The 24,095-nt window shown below is 33.5% G+C and overlaps 3 protein-coding genes across 5 annotated transcripts in view; 1 reads left to right on the top strand and 2 right to left on the bottom strand.

The window, feature by feature from the left end:
* Positions 1-450: 450 nt before the first annotated feature.
* On the bottom strand, positions 451-4,484 carry CysRS (cysteine--tRNA ligase, cytoplasmic). Its single transcript, XM_011137176.3, has 10 exons — positions 4,331-4,484; positions 3,809-4,012; positions 3,152-3,494; positions 2,911-3,051; positions 2,620-2,830; positions 2,059-2,534; positions 1,813-1,957; positions 1,520-1,728; positions 1,066-1,440; positions 451-986 (listed from the first exon to the last, which is right to left on the bottom strand). The coding sequence occupies exons 1-10, from the start codon at positions 4,450-4,452 to the stop codon at positions 858-860; spliced, it is 2,355 nt and encodes a 784-aa protein (XP_011135478.1). The 5' UTR covers positions 4,453-4,484; the 3' UTR covers positions 451-857.
* Positions 4,485-14,188: 9,704 nt separating this feature from the next.
* LOC105187098 (periodic tryptophan protein 2 homolog) lies at positions 14,189-19,816 on the top strand. 2 transcript variants are annotated; one of them, XM_011147699.3, is made up of 16 exons: positions 14,189-14,323; positions 14,779-14,891; positions 15,094-15,188; positions 15,295-15,423; positions 15,560-15,830; positions 15,957-16,132; positions 16,300-16,564; positions 16,737-17,241; positions 17,325-17,662; positions 17,787-17,934; positions 18,016-18,184; positions 18,320-18,463; positions 18,670-18,744; positions 18,842-19,061; positions 19,145-19,347; positions 19,591-19,731. In XM_011147699.3, the coding sequence occupies exons 1-16, from the start codon at positions 14,306-14,308 to the stop codon at positions 19,662-19,664; spliced, it is 2,943 nt and encodes a 980-aa protein (XP_011146001.1). In that variant the 5' UTR covers positions 14,189-14,305; the 3' UTR covers positions 19,665-19,731. The 2 variants fall into 2 exon arrangements, with proteins under 2 accessions (XP_011146001.1, XP_011146002.1); XM_011147700.3 differs by having other exon boundaries at positions 14,306-14,323; positions 19,665-19,816.
* Positions 19,665-24,095, bottom strand: part of alka (glycine receptor subunit alpha alkaliphile) — a 9,326-nt gene continuing 4,895 nt past the window's right edge. The window contains exons 2-10 of one of the 2 annotated variants that reach the window (XM_025304708.1): positions 23,427-23,725; positions 22,750-22,820; positions 22,567-22,666; positions 21,948-22,102; positions 21,709-21,864; positions 21,054-21,194; positions 20,351-20,580; positions 20,091-20,225; positions 19,665-19,934 (exon numbers count right to left, since the gene is read on the bottom strand). In XM_025304708.1, coding sequence (XP_025160493.1) covers positions 19,680-19,934; positions 20,091-20,225; positions 20,351-20,580; positions 21,054-21,194; positions 21,709-21,864; positions 21,948-22,102; positions 22,567-22,666; positions 22,750-22,820; positions 23,427-23,503 — 1,320 coding nt within the window. In that variant the 5' untranslated portion in view covers positions 23,504-23,725 and the 3' untranslated portion in view covers positions 19,665-19,679. The remainder of the gene's footprint in view (positions 19,935-20,090; positions 20,226-20,350; positions 20,581-21,053; positions 21,195-21,708; positions 21,865-21,947; positions 22,103-22,566; positions 22,667-22,749; positions 22,821-23,426; positions 23,726-24,095) is intronic. The other variant, XM_011147701.3, reaches the window with a different exon arrangement.

The following is a 24,095-nucleotide window of genomic DNA, read 5'->3' as shown; positions in this document are numbered from 1 at the left end:
TCTTTTTGTAGCCGCTCATACACACTCACATATACTCTGAGCGAAAGTGATTACGGGGAGTTAATTGTAGATTTGTAGGATTAACGGACGTGCACGCTCACTTACGCGGCAACGGTGAGCACTCGTTATGCGTTGTTGGGTACACGACGAGTTCATAAGACAAAAAACAGAAAAATGAGAGAAATCAACTAAATAGTAATATGGGGATTAAAATGACAGAGTATGTGTGTATGACGTGTGTTTATATGCAGTGACAAATGGTACATAATTATTTAACACATAATTTAACACATAAGGCTATGTCTCTTTGCATGTATTATCGAAACCACGTTAAAAATGCATAAATGCTTTGAAATAAAAAAATTATTTTGAAAAAAAGCATGTATTACACAATAATGTCTAATGGTATTCCTACAGTAGTCGTGTGTAAATAATGTAATATTAAAGAAAAAAATAACATACATGGCTAGAATGAATGAAATTACAAATTTTTTAATATTTTACTAATATACTTAATTGTGTAATACATATTTAATTATGTAATGGAGAAATACTGACAGATGAGATATATCACAAATAATTTTAAATTAAAGATATTGTGTGATTGAAGCTTTTAGAACAAGGCTTCGGAAACGTAATTCTATGATATTAATCTAATCAATTCAAACAAATATCAAATATCCAAAATTCTGAAATAAAATTGTCGGTACTGAAGTTAAAAAAAATACTACTCAATGCTGAGCAACCATGATTATCTTCACGATGAAGAAGTAGCGAGACAAAATCGTCGTTCTGTATATATTATAAATTTATAAATAAAATAATTTTATATAAGAGTTTACTTCATGTGTGAAATGTTATAGACCGTTTTGTATGAAAGTTAAATATTCATTGTATCTTTTTTCCTGTGCTTGTTGCAATTTTTGCAGTTTTTTGAATAAACCTTTGCTTATCTCTTTACCCTCGGCATTGTGCGTTGGTAATCCCTACACAAGAAAAAGTCAAATATACAAAACAATACATGTGAAATAATAATGATGTAAATTCAAGTATTAAGACGCTCACCTTATCGTCAAATTGAGAATATTTGTCCTTCTCTAATCGGAACATATCATTCGGTGATATTCTTTTCTGCGCTTCCTTTGCCGCCGCTGCAGCAGCAGCCTCTGCCTTCCTTCTCTCTTTTTCTAAAGCTTTTTCTTGTTCCAAATTCTTCTTAATTTCTTTCTCTTTTAGTAACTCTTCTTTATTCACTAATTTTACTTTGCAAGTTTCCTCGTTGCTATCCTCCAGCCGCACCCCAACATTTGGCAAAATATCGTCGCGCAGTATATCGCATTCTTGTAGAATATCGTTCGCTTTTAAAGTTTTCGCGCAGTTTCGCACCTTCTTTCGGAAATTCGCGAGAATTTCAAGATACGGCATAACGGTCTCTTCCACCTGACAGAATTGTATGTAGAAATTTAAAAAATTGCCAAGAACTCTTCGATATAAATACATGTCGATGTATTTATCTTACATTTGTACCAACTGCCTCGTCATCAATTGGAAACCCGATGGAATCGTGTGTTGAAGATATGGCTCCAAATATGACAAACATCTTTGTAATATATACAGCAATATCCCTGAGAAGAAGAGTATTTGGATTTTTATTTTGGCTCATGTACACGTTACTATCCACCACAAGTTCTCGTATTGTATCAAGAACAGATCTCGTATCAATATTATCTGAAATAAATTATATTTCGTCACCAATATACATCTGGATTTATTATCGAGAGCATAAATCATCGAAATATCCAACAACCTTACCACATAATGCTTTGTGCACAGAATGTTTAGCAACTTGAAACTTTCTATTGAGTTCCATTTCGGAATCGGTCCATTTAGCAAAAGTATCAATAGTAGTTTTCTTCCCTAAGCTCCTAATTCTACATTTGATATTTAAAAAGAATTCCTGAAAAATAGGAAGCGTTGTCATTTTCATCAGACATTTGAACCTCAAAGATCTTAAAAATGTCAATCATGAGACATAATAAAAGTTATGTTGCAACTTACGTTAAGGAACTTTTCATACTGCACGGCCATATTCATAGTATTATCACTGTAATCTAACGTGTCTTTCCACGAATGCAAAAGAAACGCAAGTCTCAACTGCCTTGCCGAATGTTTTTTTAAAGCATCTTGTATCGTCACAAAATTCTTCAGCGACTTGGACATCTTGCAGCCGGCTATCGTCAGGTGACCCGAGTGCAGGAAATATTTCACCCAATGCGAATTATCAAAATACGCTTCCGCTTGAGCGAGCTCGTTATCGTGATGTGGAAATTTAAGATCTACGCCTCCTGTATGGATATCAAGATTTTCTCCGCAAATCACTGATGCCATAACCGAGCACTCAATGTGCCATCCTGGACGTCCTTTACCCCAAGGACTGTCCCACCAAGGCTCACCTGCTTTCGAGCTCTTCCAAAGCGCAAAGTCTGTCAAAGATCTCTTTTCGGAGAGTTTATCTTCCGTAACACTCAAGTCACCTGATCAAATAATACAGAAATGATGATAAATTAAAATACAAAAAATATAAAATATATCTTAACTTAGAAATTCTAAAAAACTTGCCTTCGCCTTCTTGTAAACTTGATGTATCACCGTATGCTTCAGGTACAAGTTTGGCATAAAAATGTTTCTCTTGTTTGTCAAACTTGCTTACATCAAAATATACTGATCCGTTACTTCCATAAGCTAATCCATTATCTATTATTTGTTGGACAAATGCTATTATCTCAGGAACATATTCACTAACTCTTGTCAGGACACTTGGTTTTAATACCTAAATAATTTATAGATCCCAAAGTTAATATTCATAAATTAACATAGTCTTAAACATATCAACATTCTGTTTGATGTTACATTTAAGGCATCCATATCTTTGTGAAATTCTGATTCCCAATGTTTAGATAATTTATTGAATATAGAATGTTCTGTGATAGTACTGCCCTTCAATTGATCCAACCAGTCAGACAACAGATCTTTGACTTCTTTCAATAATAGCTGTATATATACAGATGAAAAATATATTAATATTTTATGGAAAGTAATTTTATAAATTATACGTACATGTGCAATTTTACATTAAATGAATCTTTCTTACTTCCTGAAGTACTGCAATTTCATGTTCATCTTTTTCTCTAACAGCTTTCTCCAAATTTTCAATAACTTTGGTTAGTTTGCTTAGCATATTCTCTAACATGCACTTCTTATCCAAATCAGTTATAGTGTGTACAGTATTTTCAAAGTTAGACATTACTTGTTTAGCATCATCTAATATAGTATTAAGATTATGGTTTTCCTCTACATATTTTTCATATAAATAATTCTGTCTAGCTCTTTTAATAATCTTATCATCTATATCAGTAATATTCATCACATATAAAACGTCATATCCAAAATAGTCTGAAAGTACACGACGCAAAATGTCAAATGATATATATGACCTGAAAAAAAAAGTGTACATCTAAATAGGAATATCTTGTATATTGAGAAAAACGTACATACAATTGGTCTGTTCTTTTCAGCTGCACTGCGGAACTAGTGCAATAAGTTAGAATGAGTATATTTTTTCTCACTTTAACTTATTGCACCAGTTCAGTAGTGCAGCTAAAAAGAACAGACCAATTACATGTGTATACATTTATAAAATGATAAAAATATAAATAAAATATCTCATATTCTATTCTCAAATTATGAAAAATACCATACTGAATGAAATAACACTTCAAAAAATATAAGTAATATATATTTATGATACCTTGCATGGCCCATATGTGATGCATCATAAACGGTAGGTCCACAACTGTACCATAGTATACGATTCCCAAACTGTGGGACAAATACTTCTTTCTTTCTGGTTAAACTATTGTACAATTGAAGCACTGTGTTGTCTTTCCTATCTGGCAGATGCCAAGCTGGTTGCATACGCTTTGCCATTTCAAATTTCTGAAATAGACTGAAACTAATAAAAATAAGACTTATTTTTACAGGTGCTATGTATAAATTCATAATTAAATTAATATATTTAAAATTAATATACTCTTTAAAATTTTTACATAAGCTGCGTCCCTTCCTAAATGTTCAGTAAATCATCCTCTACCTTACAATGCCATTCTTTTAATCACCTACTACAAGCTAATTTCTCTACAAGTATAATTCTCAAAAGATCTGAATAATTTTTTTTTTTTTTTTAATCAAATATGTGTCCAACATACCACAGCAGTTTACTAAATTTCAACAGAGCCTGTTAAGATCTACTGCAATCTACAGATCAACTTACATCTTCTTCTTCAATAGATGGCTCTGTGCATACAATAGATGTTCCAGTCCCAGCACTGGTCGCATTGACCTTCGAGAGTTTTGGCAGAGAGAAACCTGAGAGCGGCCACCGGGCGAAAGCATATGTCTGTCCTGATACGCCCCCTGAGAAAATAGACGTCAACTAACTCGATGTCTCGGTAACGATACGAGGTTTGCGTCTGTGATTTGAGTCTGGTTAATGTCCGAGCTACTAAAACAAACTATAGTGAAAATGATATATATATATATATATATCAAAGAGGAACGTGAGGGCGGCCAACGGTGTTTTCGACTAGAGTGCCTCTAATCAGAGTGGCGACAAGTTGGGAGGTCCGCCATGTTTTATCGAAATCGGGTGTGTTCAGACATACGCCGTCAGTACTGAAAATCTATGAAATGTACAATTTATGAACTGACCGTAAATATCGGAACATAGTGCAAAAAGTAACATAAACATTCGTATAACCTGTAAGCGTTTGACTGTTTATATTTTCGTTTTTATAGTTTTTATAGTTTCGTTAATTATTGCAAAATGGTTGGATGTACCATACCATTTTGCAACAATTCCTCAGAAAAGGGATATATTCTGAAAATAATCCCGAGAGATGATGAACGTCGACGACAATGGATAGAACGTATAAATACAAAGTATAATTGGACGCCAGCGTTACGTTGCGTTGCGTTTGCAATTTAAAAATAAACGTAAAATTGTATTACCGAATCGTAAATTCTATGACAGCAAGTCCATGGCGATGCATCATTCGTTCAAATAACTGCAAATCTATATACGTCTATTAATTAAATTATAGTTCTAAGTTTATTTAAAGTTTATTGCAAGTGTGTTGCAAGTTTATTTAAAGTTTATTTCAAGTTTGTTTCAAGTTTATTTCAAGTTTATTTCAAGTTTATTTTCAGTTTATTTAAATGTACTTACAATAATTGTTGTGCAACATGATTACAATGTTTTGTGCAATAAAACACTATTCTGGCATTAAATAATACTTTGTTTACGCACCATTTGTTTATTTTCATTTATGTATTTGTTAACAATAAGTATCATTGTTTTATATATTACTGTGATAATATGTTTTCCGAAAATGCGAATAAACTCGTTTAATAACTGGCGGGAACGGATAAAACATGGCGGACCAATGAAAAGAGATATTCAGGTGTCGTCACTCTGATTAGAGGCACTCTATTTTCGACGACACCGACTTTCCTCATTGGGAAAGGGCGCCCTCTGCATCCATTTTGAGAGGGGAACTACGATGCTACATCTCCACTTTCAGGTCTCGGCGGTAAAACCTGCATGTGGTGGCAGTCCGTGCTACATCCACTTTCAGGCGGTTTATGTCCGTGCTACAACCACAGTAGCTTACTTGACAAGCATGGTCTCGCGCATTGTTACGCGTTTGTAACATGAATTAACATGTTAACATGCACAAAAAAAATAAGAATTGACATTGCGTATGATTAATATCATGAAAATCATACGAAGTGTCCGGTAATTAGCTGCCAACACGAAGTGTGAGGGTAGATTGGGTTAAGATAAACATAAAAGTCCCATACCATTTTGCGAGATTCGCAATAATTATCGAGTTATTAATGACAGAAATCTGAGGAGTAAAAGCGCGCCGACATAGATGATTCGAAAAGCGTTGCAGCTGCTCGGAGCAGCGATCATGAATCTTTTCCCTAACGTAAACTAATAAAAAGTGAGACTTCTGTGAATCAGTGAAAAATGAAAAATTTTATATGAATTTGTGAAAATCGAAACATTTCACACGACAATTGAGTCGTTCAACATGGCAGTTGCGCGTTCTGGATAATTCAATGAATACCAAAGAAATCAAAATGATCAAAATAATAATGTCCGTGTAGTCCGAAGGATATTATGTGACACGCAAAATCCGTTTGATATAATATCTAAAGAAAATGTTTCAAAATATGTATGTACAGGTAATATAAACCTTATGCACCGACGAGATATACTACAAAGATTGATGGCCTTACGGGATTTAGTGTACCAGACAAATTTCCCTGGTGAGGCACCCGGGCGAAAAAGTCTCGCATTTAGCGCAGTAAAATTTAATGGGAACTAATACTTTTCAATCCTTTTCTTCAGATAAAAAAAATTCAGAATTCAGACATATTCAAAATGTCAATACTTTTTAATATGTTTCAATTTGACATTTTATACAGGGAAGCAGGACGAAGGGAATGGGATGCGGGCAACGATACATCATGCGTCTCCAGACGTGTCAAATCGTTTAATATAGAGGAGAGACTTTGATACGGCAACATATATTTGAATATTTAATCGTCCCATGAACCACTTATAATAATAAAATATATAATAAAAAAAAAATTAACGCGGAAATGAACGATTTGTATCAATTTTTCCTTTTCTTATAGAGCAATGAAAGAGTAAATCAGTATTGAAAATCGAATACCGATTAATACCATAAATCAGTGTCAGAAAATTGTCCAATGACAATTTGTTCTTATTTTTCGTTAACGTTGTAATTTACACAACAAATTAACTCGGTTAAACGAACGATTCGTACCAATTTTTCTTCTCTTATAAAGAAATGAGAGAATAAATAAGTATCGAAAATCGAAGGCCGATCAATACCTAATTTATTTATCAAATTAACGCGGATTAATGGACGATTCGTATTAATTTTCTGTTTTCTTATAGAAAAATGAAAGAGTAAATCACCGAAAATCGAATATCGATTAATACCATAAATCATTGTCAAAAAATTGCACACGTGCAATGACAATTTGTTCTTATTTTTCAGGTACATACCTCTCTAATCTTACTCAACAAATTAACCCGGATAAACGAACGATTTGTATCAATTTTCCTCTTCTTATAGAGAAACGAAAAAGTAAATCAGTACCGAAATCGAAGACCGATCAATATCGTAATCAACGTCAGAAAATTGTCCACGTGCAATTACAATTTGTTCTTATTTTGTAGGTACTTACCCCTCTAATTTACTCAACAAATTAACTTGAATAAACGAAAGATTCGTATCAATTTTTATTCTCTTATAAAGAAATTAGAGAATTAGTCAGTACCGAAAATTGAAGACCGATCAATATTTAATTGTATGTATACTTTATTGATTACCCTGACGGGGTTACAAATTCGAATATAATCTCTCCTTCTTACTTCCTATTACGCTCGCCTCTACCCCTTCGTATACACACACACACACACACTCCCATCCCCGCCCCTCCTTAAATCTACTTTACAAATATGTTACATCTACTCGCTCGCTTATCTCTTATAATTAATTGTTTGCTTATCATCTATTCTTATACATATATATATATATATATATATATATCTATATTTCTATGCCGCTGTTACTTCTATAATTCTTATTTCCTACCGCCGATTTTCGCTTTCCTCCATTCGTTCCATTCCTTCACACTCTCTCCCTCGTTCTCTCTCTTATCCTTTTATTCCTCCTCTTCCTCCCTTTCGCCCCCTCCACTCCTCCGCCTCTCTCATCCCCCCTCTCCCTCCCCCCTCTCCTAGCAGTCTTTCTACCACCTATTCCCATCCCTCTCCCTCTCCCCCCCATTGTGCACGATCAATATTTAATTTATTTATCAAATTAACGCGGATAAATGAACGATTCGTATCAATTTTTTCTTTTCTTATAGCACAATGAAAGAGTAAATCAGTACTGAAAATTGAATATTGATTAATACCATAAATCAGTGTCAGAAAATTGTCCAAGTGCAATGACAATTTGTTCTTATTTTTCAGGTACTTACCCCTCTAATTTATTCAACAAATTAACTCTGTTAAACGAACGATCCGTATCAATTTTTCTTTTTTTATAAAGAAATGAGAGAATAAATCAGTACCGAAAACCGAAGACCGATCAATACCTAATTTTTTCATCAAATTAACGTGGATAACTGAACAATTCGTCTGAATTTTTTCTTTTCTTATAGAAAAATGAAAGGAGAAACCAGTACCGAAAATCGAATAACGATCAATATCGAATTTATTCATCTAATTAACGTGGATAAACAAACGATTTGTATCAATTTTTTTTTCTTTTATAGAGAAATCAAAGACTAAATCAGTACCGAAAACGGGATATTGATCAACACTATAAATCAGCGTTAGAAAATTATCTAAGTGCAATGACAAGTTGTTTTCATCTTGCAGGTACTTGCCCCACTAATTTACTCAACAAATTAAGTCGGATAAAAGAAAGATTCGTATCAATTTTTATTTTCTTATAAAGAAATTAGAAAATCAGTCAGTACCGAAAATTGAAGACCGATCAATATTTAATTTATTCATCAAAATAACGCGGATAAATGAATGATTCGTATGAATTTTTTTTTCTTATAGAGAAATGAAAGAGTAAATCAGTACCGAAAATTGAATATCGATCAATACCGTAAATCAGTGTCAGAAAATTGTCCAAGTGCAATGACAATTTGTACTCATTTTTCAGGTACTTACCCCTCTAATCTTATTCAACAAATTAACTCGGGTAAACGAACGATTCGTATGAATTTTTTTTGTCTTATAAAAGAATGAAAAAAATAAATTAGTGCCGAAAACTGAAGACTGATCAATACCATAAATTAATGTCAAGAAAATTGTCTAAGTGCAATGACAAGTTGTTTTCATCTTGCAGGTACTTACCCTACTAATTTACTCAACAAATTAAGTCGGATAAAAGAACGATTCGTATCAATTTTTATTCTCTTATAAAGAAATTAGAGAATCAATCAGTACCGAAAATTGAAGACCGATCAATATTTAATTTATTCATCAAATTAACGCGGATAAATGAACGATTCGTATGAATTTTTTTTTCTTATAGGGAAATGGAAGAGTAAATCAGTATCAAAAACCGGATATTGATCAATACTATAAATCAGCGTTAGAAAATTGTCTAAGTGCAATGACAATTTGTTCTCATTTGCCAAGTACTTACCCCACTAATCTTATTCAACAAATTAACTTGGATAAATGAACGATTCGTATAAATTTTTTTTGCCTTTTAAAAATGGGAAAATAAATCAGTACCGAAAACCAAATATCGATTAATACCATAAATCAATGTCAGAAAATTGTCCAAGTGCAATGACAATTTGTTCTCATTTTTCAGGTACTTACCACTCTAATTTACTCAACAAATTAACTCGGTTAAACGAACGATCCGTATTAATTTTTCTTTTCTTATAAAGAAATGACAGAATAAATCAGTATCGAAAACCGAAGACCGATCAATACCTAATTTTTTCATCGAATTAACGCGGATAAATGAACGATTCGTGTTAATTTTCTGTTTTCTTACAGTGAAATGGAAGAATAAATCAGTACCGAAAATCGAATATCGATTAATACCATAAATCAATGTCAAAAAATTGCACACGTGCAATGACAATTTGTCCTTATTTTTCAGGTACATACCCCTCTAATCTTATTCAACAAATTAACCCGGATAAACGAACGATTCGTATCCATTTTTTTGTCTTATAAAAAATGAGAAAATAAATCAATATCGAAAACCGAAGACTGATCAATACCATAAATCAATGTCAAGAAAATTGTCCAAGTGCAATGACAGTGCAATGACAAGTTGTTTTCGTCTTGCGGGTACTTACCCCACTAATTTACTCAACAAATTAAGTCGGATAAAGAACGATTCGTATCAATTTTTATTCTGTTATAAAGAAATTAGAGAATCAGTCAGTACCCAAGATTGAAGACCGATCAATATTTAATTTATTCATCAAATTAACGCGGATAAATGAACGATTCGTATGAATTTTTTTTTCTTATAGAGAAATGAAAGAGTAAATCAGTACCGAAAATCGAATATCGATTAATACTATAAATCAGTGTCAAAAAATTGTCCAAGTGCAATGACAATTTGTTCTCACTTTTCAGGTACCTACCCCCCTAATCTTATTCAACAAATTAACCAGGATAAACGAACGATTCGTATCAATTTTTTTTGTCTTACAAAAAAATGAGAAAATAAATCAGTACCGAAAATCGAAGACTGATCAATACCATAAATCAATGTCAAGAAAATTGTCCAAGTGCAATGACAAGTTGTTTTCGTCTTGCGGGTACTTACCCCACTAATTTACTCAACAAATTAAGTCGGATAAAGAACGATTCGTATCAATTTTTATTCTGTTATAAAGAAATTAGAGAATCAGTCAGTACCCAAGATTGAAGACCGATCAATATTTAATTTATTCATCAAATTAACGCGGATAAATGAACGATTCGTATGAATTTTTTTTTTCTTATAGAGAAATGAAAGAGTAAATCAGTACCGAAAATCGAATATCGATTAATACTGTAAATCAGTGTCAAAAAATTGTCCAATTGCAATGACAATTTGTTCTCATTTTTCAGGTATTTATCCCTCTAATTTACTCAACAAATTAACTCGACTAAACGAATGATTCGTATCAATTTTTCTTGTCTTATAAAGAAATGAGAGAATAAATCAGTACCGAAAATTGAAGACCGATCAATATTTAATTTATTCATCAAATTAACACGGATAAATGAACGAGTCGTATCAATTCTTTTTTCTTGTAGAAAAATGAAAGAGTAAATCAGTACCGAAAATCGAATATCGATCAATACCAGAAATCAATGTCAGAAGATTGTCCAAGTGCAATGACAATTCGTTCTCATTTCTCAGGTACTTACCCCTCTAATTTATTCAACAAATTAACTCAGATATATAAACGAACGATTCGTATTAATTTTTTCTTCTCTTATAGAGAAATGAGAAAGTAAATCAGTACCGGAAATCGAATATCGATTAATATCGTAAATCAAAATCTATATTGCTGTTTAATTCCATCGTCGCAAAAGATTTGACGTTTTCTCTATCCTAGTCCTAACTTGTAGAAAATTTGGTACTCATCTCTTTTTGACAAAAGTACGTCGGATTTTCTGTACTAACTGTAATATAAAAAATTTTTTCTCGTTCTTATTTTTTCTACGTCTAATATTTTAATACCGAATCTGTCGAAATGGACCGATCTGCAGAATTCCTGGCAAGATGTTTCTCTCTCTTTCTCGCTCTCCTCTCTCTTCGTTTCTGAATCGCCGCTAATGATCGAGAACCGCAAGCGGAAAGTAACGAAAATTTATTCATCCAACTAAAACATTCTCCGTGTTACTTTTTAAGCGTTGGATAAATACCGATCCGGTGTTTTGTCAAATATCTATCAAAAGTATCTCCGTTTTTTTCTTGCCGACATTCAAATCGATAGTTTTCTACAAGTTAGGATTTGATAAAAAAAAAGTCTTTCCCGAGTCGAAATATTAATTCTACATTGATCCTGCAAGTTGCATCCAATTTGAAAAATCAATGCAGAATATCTAGATGCGCAATAGTGAACAAGCTTTGTCCTACCTGAATGTTACATCTGGCTACTCTCGCAGTCTCGCCCATGATGAGTCTTCAACAGCGACGTGTTCCGCAGTTATTTAATACTTGTTTATCTCGACAATGTATATGTACTTAATCCTTATATTCTTAATTTAAATGAGTAATTTTTGTTGATGTTGATTATATATTCGCTTAATAGCGCAAGAAAGAGAACAAAGATAAAAACGTAAATAGAACTGCCTTTGTTAGAACTGTGCGCGAGATAAATATATAAGGATTAAATAATCATATAAGAATTAGAGGAAATGGGAGATGAAAAACACTTTTTATTCTCATCATTCTTAAAGTTCTTTTTTCCTTTTTTCTTCTCTTTTTTTCTTTTCTTTTTTCTAATGAGAATGATGAGAATTGTAGCTCTCAAAAGAGCTAAAGCTGCAAAGGCAAAGACAACGGTTATGTCTAATAATGCTGTTTCACTAATAGAGATTTTAATTCAGATTCGGTACAATAAGAAAGATAAACAAGAATGAGAAACGGACATTCTAGTAGATTCTAAACGAAAACAACAATCTGAGCATTATTAGACGAATAAAAATCAACACTTGTAAAATTTATATCAGATTCTAAGATCATTACTCATAGTTTTCTAAATTATGTGCAACTTTTTATTGAGAACATAATTAAAAATTTGTATTCATAAACCTTAGTTTGCCTCAGCAACCTTGCTTGAATAGACATTTATATTTTATGAGAAAAGAAAAATAGAACTCATGTTACGTGAAATTAGGTTAACGAATAATCAAATCTCAAGCTATTTTATCATTTTTCACATGATAAACTATGAATGCTGATTTAATTTCGACTCGGGTATGTCCTTACTTCGAGTAAGGTCCGTTAAAATCAGAAAAATCCTGCGTAATAATAATTACTCGAGGTACCTCGAATACCATACATGATGTATCGCTGTCCACGTCTCTCGGCGCGCTCCAAGTCCTCTCTCCATCCTGACTTCTCGATCCGACGTCCTCCTTCTGGTTACTCCGTCGCAGCACCCCCGGATATTCCATCGTAGCACTGGCGACGACACTGACTCTAGCTCTAACACTCGCGCAAGTAAGATTCGGACAAAGAAACGCGTATTAACCGATACGACTACCGACACTCGTACTCTGCGTCGCGGTATGCGCGTCGTTCGTCGGCCCGAGGCGCAATGTCCTTTCCGCAATCACGGAGTCATATATAAGCCTACGAATCCAAACAATCGGGAAGGCACGGTTACCCCCCACCAGTCGCTGACCTTGCCGATCAGTGTTGATGCCTGCGTCGTCCGTTAGCTGAAAATGAAAACAACTCGTGTTTTCAAAGCATGCCTGTGAGAGATTCGCTTCAAACTTCACAATATTTATTTATATCTGTTCCAAGAATCATATTACGCCGAATTCAAACTGTCTCTATTGATATGATATACACGGGATCTGCGATCGCATCATCGCATCTTTCTTTGGACAAGAAAATCCTGAGAGGAACGCTATTCGAGAATATCACATTTTATGTTTCAGGTGTCTTGCAGATTATCGAATCCGATGTAACAGATCAGGAAAAGTATGAATGCGTCGCTATGAATAATACGCGTGGGCACGGAGTACTCCAAGTCAATCACGTTATACGTGAAACGTACGTATATTCAATATTATATAAAACTTACCTTTTTAAACAAAAAGGTAAAAAGAAGGCGCTAAGTACAAGCGCAACACGTATTGTGTTATTTTTAGAAGTATCAAACTGAAATTATTTTTTTTATTGTATATATGTGTATATAAGTTTTTACAAGTAAAACTTATAACTATAACAAAACTCTGCAACACTTTTCTACTGTACAAAAGAAGTGATATATTAGAACAGTAGCGCCAACTGAGAAACCTAACATATATATATGATTATTGTATACTTAACTTAATATTTTTAGAAATCTCAAATTCAAATTATTTTCTTTTTTAAGATATATATTATGTACATAACATAAGTTTTTATAATATTTGTACATAAACTTTTAAAAGTAAAAATTATATCGTGTTATAAAAATTTAACACGTTTGTTAATAGTGCCCAATATTAAAAAAGAAATGTAAAAACTTGTTATGTACATATATATACCTTTAAAAAAAAATTTGAATTTGAAATTTCTAAAAATAACACAATATTGTGTTTACTGGGATGATTTCTCTTGATGATACATATATAATTTTCACTATATTCTGTGTAATAGCTCAGATATGAACCAAACTATCACAAACACACTTCGTTACTGAGCGACATCGTCGTAGTTGACGTTTATTTCCTCAGGGGACGTGTCGAATTCATAAAAATTTCTGAATCTTCGCTGATGGCCGCTCTTAGGTTTTTCTCTGGTTTCGGCCATAACGGAAGTCGGGCGACCCTGAGCGCCATTCAATCAATAAACTACCTTCGAGAGTTGAGATGAAAACGTGTTTTGTATAAAGTGATATTACAAAAAAAAAGTTACACCTTCTTAGAAAAAAGATGAAATTCTCCTATAAGGTAATCGTTTATTGTAAAATTATATGTTTCTTTCATTTCTACTAAATTTTAAAAGATATATTTCTTACATTTATTATTTTTAACCTACATTTGACCATAACCTACCTGTGAATTTATATTTTCTGTACGTTACTATTGAGCATGTGTACTAGGTTATATTATATAAACATTATACACTTAGTGAATGTTAAAATTTGAATATAACTTATAACTTTGTATCGTGATCTTTTCATTAATAATGTTAACTTAATTTTTATATGTATTAAAATTTTTTAACATAACGAATGTAATTATACTCTCTTGTTACCATTTATTTATTTTTATTTATAGCATGCATAGAAGCAAAGCTTGGAAAAGGATTTCTAAAATTTAGTAGAAATTGTAGTGGAAATTTAAATTGTAAGAAATATGTACATAAATATATCATACTATTAATTTTTTTATATTTATTACAGTTTAGTAATTTACTTGGCACAGTTTATCGAAAAGGGGATTTACTCTTTTCTCCAGATGGTTCATCAGTCATTAGCCCTGTGGGCAATAGAATCACAATTTATGACTTGAAGAAGTGAGTACAACGAAATATATCACTTTTAAATTTAAATAAATCATGCTTCTTTTATATAATAATTTGTATAATAATTTTCTTAAGCTTCATTGTATGTTATATGTTTAAGGTTGATATTCAATCTTAAGACAATTTCTACAAATTCGATAACGTTCCATATAGCATTTAAAATATCTTATATTTTAAATAATTTTTCTTTCAGTAATAAATCCACAACACTTCCTGTGGAAAGTAGATTTAATTATGTTACCATTGATATATCACCAAATGGTGGCATGTTGGTTGCAGTTAATGCGGGTAAGATTTCTTTTTTCAGATACATATTTCTAAAAGCAATTATGCAAATATATTTACAAAGAAATGATATCATAGAAAAATGCATAATTTTATATCATCTGTACAGATGGTGAAATTCATGTAATAAGCATGATAAGCAAGGTTATTTTACATAAATACAGGCTCAAAGGACATCCGAAACGTGTAAAATTTTCTCGAGATGGGAAACATTTTGCAGTTTGCAAAGGAGGTGGTGGTAGGTATTTATCATTACAACTTTGTTAATAATATTGTGATTTATTATGTATTAAGTTAATTGTATAATGAAGTTAAGCATGAAATTATAATATTCCTAGTTATTATTTAAAATAATTTATATTTTCATGTTATAGTTTTTGTCTTTAATGCACCTCGCTTACAATGTGGAGACTATAATCCATTTGTTATGACACGTGCGTTCCATGAGTCTACTGCAGAAACAACATGCCTCAATTGGTCTTTTGACTCAAAACTATTAGCAGTTGGTTCCAAAGATACTACTGTAAAAATCTATAGTTTACAAAAATGGGCAAATTTTAGAGTAACTACATTGGGTTGTCATTCAGATGTAATTGTAGGGTGCTTCTTTGAGAGTAAAAATTATGACATCTATACTATCAGCAAGTAAGTAAAATGTTTAAAAATATCGACATAAAATTTAAAAGTGATATAAGCTAAGTCAATAAGCTGATGTTTATTTTAAATATATATGCTACAGATTTTATAAATGTGTGTGGATTTGTTTGACAGAAATGGCCGGATTTGTATCTGGCAATGCACAATTGATCCAGATGATTTAGTTGAGTGGAAACCACCTGTGAAAAAAAGAAAGCCTATCGATAGTGACAGTGAAGATGATATTGATACAAGAAAAGCTATAGAAAAGCCAAAGGCCCATATTTTAAAAAATAATTTTACAGAATCAGGTTATTTTTCTATCTTATTTATCACAATTATTTTATAAATTTCTTATAAAAGTTTCTTCTATAAATTTTTTATAAGTTTTTTTCAATTTAACACGTTCTTAAATAATTATATAAAAATAACTAGAATATGAGTAATGTGTTTTATTTATAAGAGCATATTTTATTAGAGAATCTGCCACAAGATAACGCTGTAGAAGAGGTAAATGCTATAGAAGAAGATATTGTAGAAGAAAATAATATTGAAATTAAAAGATTAGGTTACAAGAAATTAGCACGCCATTACTTAGCAGATGAACCTCGAAAGCATTATAAGGATGCAAAGCTTACTGCAGCAACTTATCATTGTGACACTCATATGTTGGTTGTTGGATTCAATAATGGCTCGTTTTATTTATATGAAATGCCCGATGTCAACATGATTCATTCATTAAGGTATGATCTAATATTTAATTATCAAAGAAAATAATTGAAGATATATTATAATTTTTACATAATTATTTTTACTGTTGTAACTATACATGTATATTTAATTTTTTTTTATATACTTATATTGCTGATACTTAATTTATCGATTACATACGTAATCACTGGTTCGGTTTCACAGTATTTCTCGACAGCGTATTTCATCAGTCGCTTTAAATTCTACCGGTGACTGGATAGCTGTAGGATGCTCTCACGCTGGTCAGTTATTAGTTTGGGAATGGCAAAGCGAGACGTATGCTATGAAGCAGCAAGGACATCGAACTGACATAAATTGTCTAGCATACAGTCCGGATGGCCAATACATCGTCACCGGTGGCGACGATGGGAAGATGAAATTGTGGAATACAATGACTGGATTTTGCACGCTCACGTTTCACGAACACACCTCGTCAGTATCAAGCGTTCTCTTCAGCCATAATCGTAAATTCATCGCATCTGCTTCGCTGGATGGAACCGTTCGCGCATACGATCTAGTGAGGTACAGAAATTTTCGTACTCTCACCTCGCCACGGCCGGTGCAATTTTCCTGCATGGCGATCGATGCGAGCGACGAGTTTCTCGCGGCAGGCGGTCAAGATTTCTTCGAAATATTCTTGTGGAGCATGAAACTTGGGACTCTCTTAGAGGTGCGTATAATATTAATATCGTAGATATATGTAAAACTAGGATTTAAAGTACTAAACGGTTTTTCGATAAAATCCATTTTCAGGTATTAGGCGGTCATGAAGGACCCGTAGCGAGTCTGGCCTTCAATCCCAATGTCACTAGCACAGAATTGGCATCTGTATCCTGGGATAAAACACTGAAAATATGGAATGCTATTGAGAATGGCTCCGCACATGAAACGATACAGTTAACTGCTGATGCATTGTACGTAACTTACAAACCGAACGGGGAAGAAGTTGCGGTTGCCACGTTGGACGGACAAATTTCGTTTTTCAATTGTAAAACTGCGACACAAAGAGCTTATATCGAGGGCAGGAATGATTTAGGCGCTGGTAGAACCAAAACTGATCTCATCACGGCAAAAAAGAATTTACAGGGAAAGTAAGTAATCAAAATGTATCAGATCACCGGGAATATTGTACATCGAATGTATATTGCTCTTTAACGAATGTATTATCAGGTATTAACTTTATAATTTATTTTCTTCCTATTTCTATTTTTTCAGAGCTTTCACTAGCTTATGTTACTCAGCTGATGGTATATGCATATTAGCCGGTGGCCGTTCGAAAAATGTATGCATTTATAATACTGAAGTATGTACGTTGTTGAAGAAATTTGAGATCACTCAGAACAGATCGCTGGATGGGGTGGATGTAAGTAATTAGTGTCGCACAAAAGCACAAGTCTATTCTTCTTTTCAACTGTTTCATTGTACTGTTTCTTTTTCAATGTAGGAAGTTATAAACAGAAGATACATGTCTGAATTTGGAAACAAGGCTTTAATTGAATATCGCGAGGGTGGGAATATATCATTACGTTTGCCAGGTGTCAAAACTGGTGATATGGCAAGCAGAAGGGTTAAACCAGAAGTGAGAGTACTCAGTTTACAATTTTCTCCTACAGGTAAGAATGAATAATAATATAATGGTTATTAATTTTGTTATTTATTAAATATATGTTATCTTGCATTATAGTTGTTATTATCTTGATACATTGTATAAACATATTAGTTTAACTAATATTAATTTTGTGAAATAGGACAAGCGTGGGCTGCAGCGACAACAGAAGGTTTATTGATATATTCGTTGGATGTCGGATTGATGTTCGATCCTTTTCAGTTGGAACTTGGAATTACACCAGACACAGCAAGAGAAATGCTTGAGAAGCAAGAGTATGCGAAAGGTAAACTCAGAAAAATGCATACTGCATTGAAGTATAAATATAATACTTAAAAGAAGGAGAATAAACCGAGTGATCATAATTTTCTTAACAGTGGAATATTTTCCTGTGCACAATTTTATAGTAGATGAAGTTAAAATTAATAACATAAGTAGCAACAATAATACACACGACTGAACGATAAACCTAATCAATAATACTTGTTCTAGCACTGATGATGGCGTTGAAATTAAACGAGAAGTTACTGACGCAACAAATTTTGGAGACTATTCCATACAAAGATAGTAAGTCCACGTATGAGTATCTTTGAGAAAATTTTTATAGACTTTATCAATAATCTCATACATGATGCATATTTGTTTCACCTTTCTGCTATTATAGTTGGATTGACGACGACGAGTATGCCAGATATTTACATAGAGAAGCTATTGAAATTTATAGCGTCCGAATTGGAACCCACCAGACATATACATTTTTATCTGCTCTGGATAGAAACAATCCTGACGAAACGTGGGTCGCAGATTAATGCTGCACTTCAAATGCCAGTGTTGTTGATGTTGCAGAAAAATATGCAGAAGAAATACGACGACTTGAGTAAAATGTTGGTTTTACTAAATGTTTTTAATTAATGTACACAGCACGTTAATATTAAACATCGCAAGTTAATTTGGGATATTTTTGCAGATGCGATTTTAACCAATATACGTTAAATTACATACTGAACGTGGGAGAACTGAAATTGACGGACAAGTTATCCAAACATGCATCAGATAAAAATGAGTTGAATGATGATGACGATTCGGTTAATCATGTAACTGAACCGTGGCAAGATTCTTCTACAGATGTAGAAAATTCGAGCGAAGAAGAAGAAGAAAAGGAAGTGACCGGTTAGGCTTTCTATCTAAATTTTATAGAAAAATTCTTATTTTTATACTTTGTATGTACATTGTAATGTACATATACAACAAGCTATATTTATAAAATATAAACGAACGTCGAGAGAGAGAGAGAGAGAGAGAGAGAGAGAGAGAGAAAGATTGTATATTTCATTTTTCTACACATATAAATTCGTAGTACATTTCGACTTTTGTTTTCGAGTTATAATGGCAGCAGGGGTTTACGCATTTCAGCAAAATTTGGAGGGTATACCGATTACAGAATAACACGTACGGAATGTGCTAATGTTGCAACGGTTTCTAAATAGGACTTGTCTCGTTCATTATGGCGCCTTCTTCAGCAACACTATCGGCCAATATGTAACGACGAAAAGCAGAAAGAGTATCGGAAAAACAATTCTGCTGTAACAATCGATCTTCTGAGAGCGTGTCTTACGCGACTGCATCATCTGACATTCAGCATCTAGCCATACCGTTGGCAGTAGGTATCGATTGCTAATTTGCTTGTTTCTCGGTTTATTTACATAAACAAATTCATTATCCCAAATGCTTTGCCTCTTTTCTATCGCTGTAAATCGCTGAAAAAAAAAAGAAAATAAAATTGAAGGAGAAAGTTTTTACAACGCATTTTTTTTTAATTCGATTAATTTCCGCACATCGATTGATATCATTATTGCACGCGTCTTCGAAATTGGCGCACAAATTCTATTTTTATAATTAAATTAGATACGAACCGAAAAGAAGCGAGATCCTATGAAACTCTGCGAATCGTTTTCGACATGTCGCAAGTCAAGCACTTTGACCACGACGAATTCGCCCAGAGCCGCGAATACGAACATCATGCAGCCAGCCATCCACACGTCCAACGCCTACGCGAGTAGTGTGTGAAGCTTTGTATCAAAGGAAAAAGTAGGTACTTATGTACACACAAAGATAAAGATGTTCGGCGCGCGTAAGACCATTACAAAATGTTGGAGTACGTGCGCAAACTCACCTTGATGTACGCTACCGGCGGGATGTCGCTCTTAAGACCCGTGAACATCGTTACCAGGGTAAGCATGCTCGTGACCAGAAGAGCCACTCGACCAGGAATCGCATCCAGACCCAGCCAGAAGCTGAACCAAGAGAGCATTACTACCAACATCGACGGTGCGAACGTTTGTATCAAGTGGTGACCGATTTGTCTCTCGAAGCGGAAGAAGACGACCAATCTTGAAAAATTTCCTGTAAAATTTACCTTTCGGATGTTTTTCAGACGAATCGTCGTACTGTTTCTTAAATTCTTTGAGTTCAATATGGATATGTATATGTTACTTTGCAAGAAAAATATCTAAAAATAAAAAGATATTCGGTGGCTGCTAATAATATACACGCTTAGATTTAAATGCTTTTATTTAAACAGAATATACAATTGGAGTCTCATGACATGAAACAGTTTTAAGGAAATGTATATTTTTTCATTTTCTAACAATATTTTTTTTCAGTGTGAAAATATAGATATGAATACAAATGAACATATTATTCACATCCACCGTATAAGTATCTTCTATTTTTTTAGTATCCTTTCTTTCAATGTATAGTTGTTGAGCAAATAATGACGTCGGGCAGAAGAGCGAATGCAGTTAACGACTGAATTTCTCAAGTGTCAGCTAAGTGATACATGAAAATTATTTCTCAATTCCGCAGATACGTCGTACCGTTTTTCTCCAACATGTAATCTATGATCTCCTCGAATACCGCAGGCTTCCCGAAGTCGTATTGCAACAACTTTAGCTCGGGATTTACCGTGACACCGCCTGCGCCCCATTTTAAGTGTAGCTTCTTTCTATTGTAGGAAACTGCAATAAGTAAATCGGCTTGTTGCAACAGATAAACGAACAATTTACCGAGTTTGAGCGCTTGCATTGTCTCATACAAAATTGTACTTTGGAACACTGCCCACTTTTTTCTAGCTCTTGCGGACGAAACAAGTCATGTAAACTTGAAAACATGAACCACGGAATACATAATTCTAGATAGCATTAAATATTCCGATTATACGAAGACGATGAATCGCAAAGCGAGTTTGTTGTTCATTTCTATGTAAATGCAGTGATAAATTCTGTCGTAAAAAATCTTTAAACGGCAAATGACGGTTTGTCCAAACATTTGTTGACACTTGTCACACTGTTTGAATCTCGCAAAGATCTCGAAACATTTTCGTGTTAGAAACATTTTTATCTATTTGAGAAATAAAGGAAATATAATCGAATATGTAAAATAATATTTCATCGAATATATGAAGTCGAGTTTTTTTGCGCCGTTATTTGGCCGTTGTATAATTACATTTTTCACTTTCGCGCGCTCACTTACAGCTTTCTATATAAATCGGGCAGATCTGGATGTCCATCGGATACAATTGAAATTCCATCTGACACGCGACAATGGCATTAATTCGCGCGGAATACTTAACAGTTTTATTCCGGTATAACGTGACCAGGGAAAACTTGTGGTTCAAGGTCGCGATCTCTGAAAAAAGAACATTTAATTTTGCGGTTTCCGCTGGGAAGACAACTTGTTGCGTTATAACTTGCTCAATTGTACGTGCTTACCGGACACTTTTGAATTCAAGAAGTACGGATCCGGCTGCCAAAGATTGTCGAAGAATTCTGGCGGAAGTATAACGTAGTCGTCGTCCTCTTCGAATATGTCCTGAGGCATGTTAAGTCGAGATTCCATCCAACTTTGACTGACGAACATGTCTACACTAATTAATGTATATGTTTTCGAATAAATCTCTACACTAATAAATGTGTCAATGTATATCAATAGATCGCACACGTTTGTGACTTTTTTACGTGCGCATAAATTTCTGTCAGAAAATTAAGAATAAAGGCTTTATGATATACAATCAAATATACAATTATTGTATAATTAGTTGAAGGACTGTAAGAGCGTAATGTAACATTGAAAAAAATCCAAAATCGGACTGAAACTTGTGTCTTTTATAATTATTAAATATTTTATCATATCTGACTCTTTTCTGTTGTGACGGATAATTTATTTATATTTGTAATACTTGATTATGACTTTTGGAGGACTTTTTAAATATATTTTTTTACTATATATTATATTTGATTAAATTTTAAATCTCTAATGAAAATTAGCGTATTTTGATCTTTTAATTGAATTTTACGTCTCTGGACACCTTCTGAAAATATTTCGGCTTACCGGAAGTCCATATCTTCAACATTGATCGAATTAATGTCAACCACTAAAATGTTAAAGTTCACTACTACAGGCGCGTCCTTTGCCGATGGTGGTCTTATCTCTGTGGATTGTTTTGTTTCGTTATTATTTATTATTGTTCGTTATATCTGTAAGGATGTTTCCTTACAGTAATATGCGTATTACCTTTAACATAATGATCGGGTAGAATGAGTCTCGGCGTCACAGTACAATTGTTGACATTCTCGTTGAACAAACTGCGAGAAATATTCTATATTCTCTTATTGTTTAAGTTGTCTTATGCATTAGCGTTGATTAAATATATCTAATCGTTCTTGTCAACGCATTCATTTTTCTTTAAATATTCACGGTGCATGTTTACACGAAATGTGTAGAAGAATTTTTTCTAATAGCTCTTTACATACGATTAATGTCATAACGCGTAACTAATGACTCATTGCAAATTTTCTCGACGCGTTAAACGCAGGAAGAGAAACAATCTCTTCTCTGAGAAAAACTGCAAATTATTCAAACAAAATTATGTAGCGATTCGCTTCATCGCGACGTGGAAATCAACGACCGTTGTCTTATCATTTTCGAACGATCATACTCGCGGATTTTCTTTACCCTGTAAATTACACAGCAGCTCGTTTGTGACGCCAAAGGTGAAAAATATGTCAAAATCGCAAAAAAAGTAATTTCGAACTTACTCCGCGCTCCTTGGTGCGAAATTATTCACAGACGTTTTTCCTCGAAAATCGTCGAAAGCGATAAAAGGCGCCGCGACGAAACGCGCCGTCGACTCGTCGCAGTGCGTAATGGCGCGAAAATGACTTTTAAACGAGTACGACGATGTCATTTACCTTGTACCGGAGCATACTTCCGGGAGAGAATTCCAACACAGGTGAAGCAAAACTACCAGAGGTAGTGCGCTCTTCATCTTAGGCCGTGGTCGACTGACGACGCGCTTTCGGCGTCCTTCGCGACGTGCACGAGGCACGGCAATTAATCAATTTGCTATCAATTAGCTATCGATTTAGCCCAATTGCAAGTGCTATCATCCGCTTACGCGTGTATGCAAATTACTTGCCGCGAATTGCCCAGTGTCTTCCTATTTGACGCAGATACGTTTCAACCAGTGTCGGGCATTAATCGACTGAAACTTTGAAATAATCCAAATTAACATTGAGTAAATCGTAATTGCACAGATAACAACTGTTTCAATTCATCATTTTAATTTAATAGATTGTATTATTAATAATCAATTTATTAATCGATCGAATTATTCGGAATTACATTTTATGACGATTGATTACTTTTGATTATCGATTTGCCAATTATTTTAGTCAATTTCAATCTGCATCCGGTTGGAGAAATAAAAAAAAAGAGAAACGCAAATAAATATATATTACAAGACTCTCAGATAGCATAGCCAAAGTGAAATTTTATGAACCAATAAGAGCTAACTCGCGTAGTTCAAAGCGTAAACTCGTACGAGAACTTTACACGTTTCAATTTTGACCTTTGACCTT

Source organism: Harpegnathos saltator, unplaced genomic scaffold (assembly GCF_003227715.2).
Source record: "Harpegnathos saltator strain DR-91 unplaced genomic scaffold, Hsal_v8.6 scaffold640, whole genome shotgun sequence".
In the NCBI taxonomy this organism is placed as follows: domain Eukaryota; kingdom Metazoa; phylum Arthropoda; class Insecta; order Hymenoptera; family Formicidae; genus Harpegnathos; species Harpegnathos saltator.
Note: the sequence above shows the minus strand (reverse complement) of the source record. Positions and strands in the feature narration are given on the sequence as shown.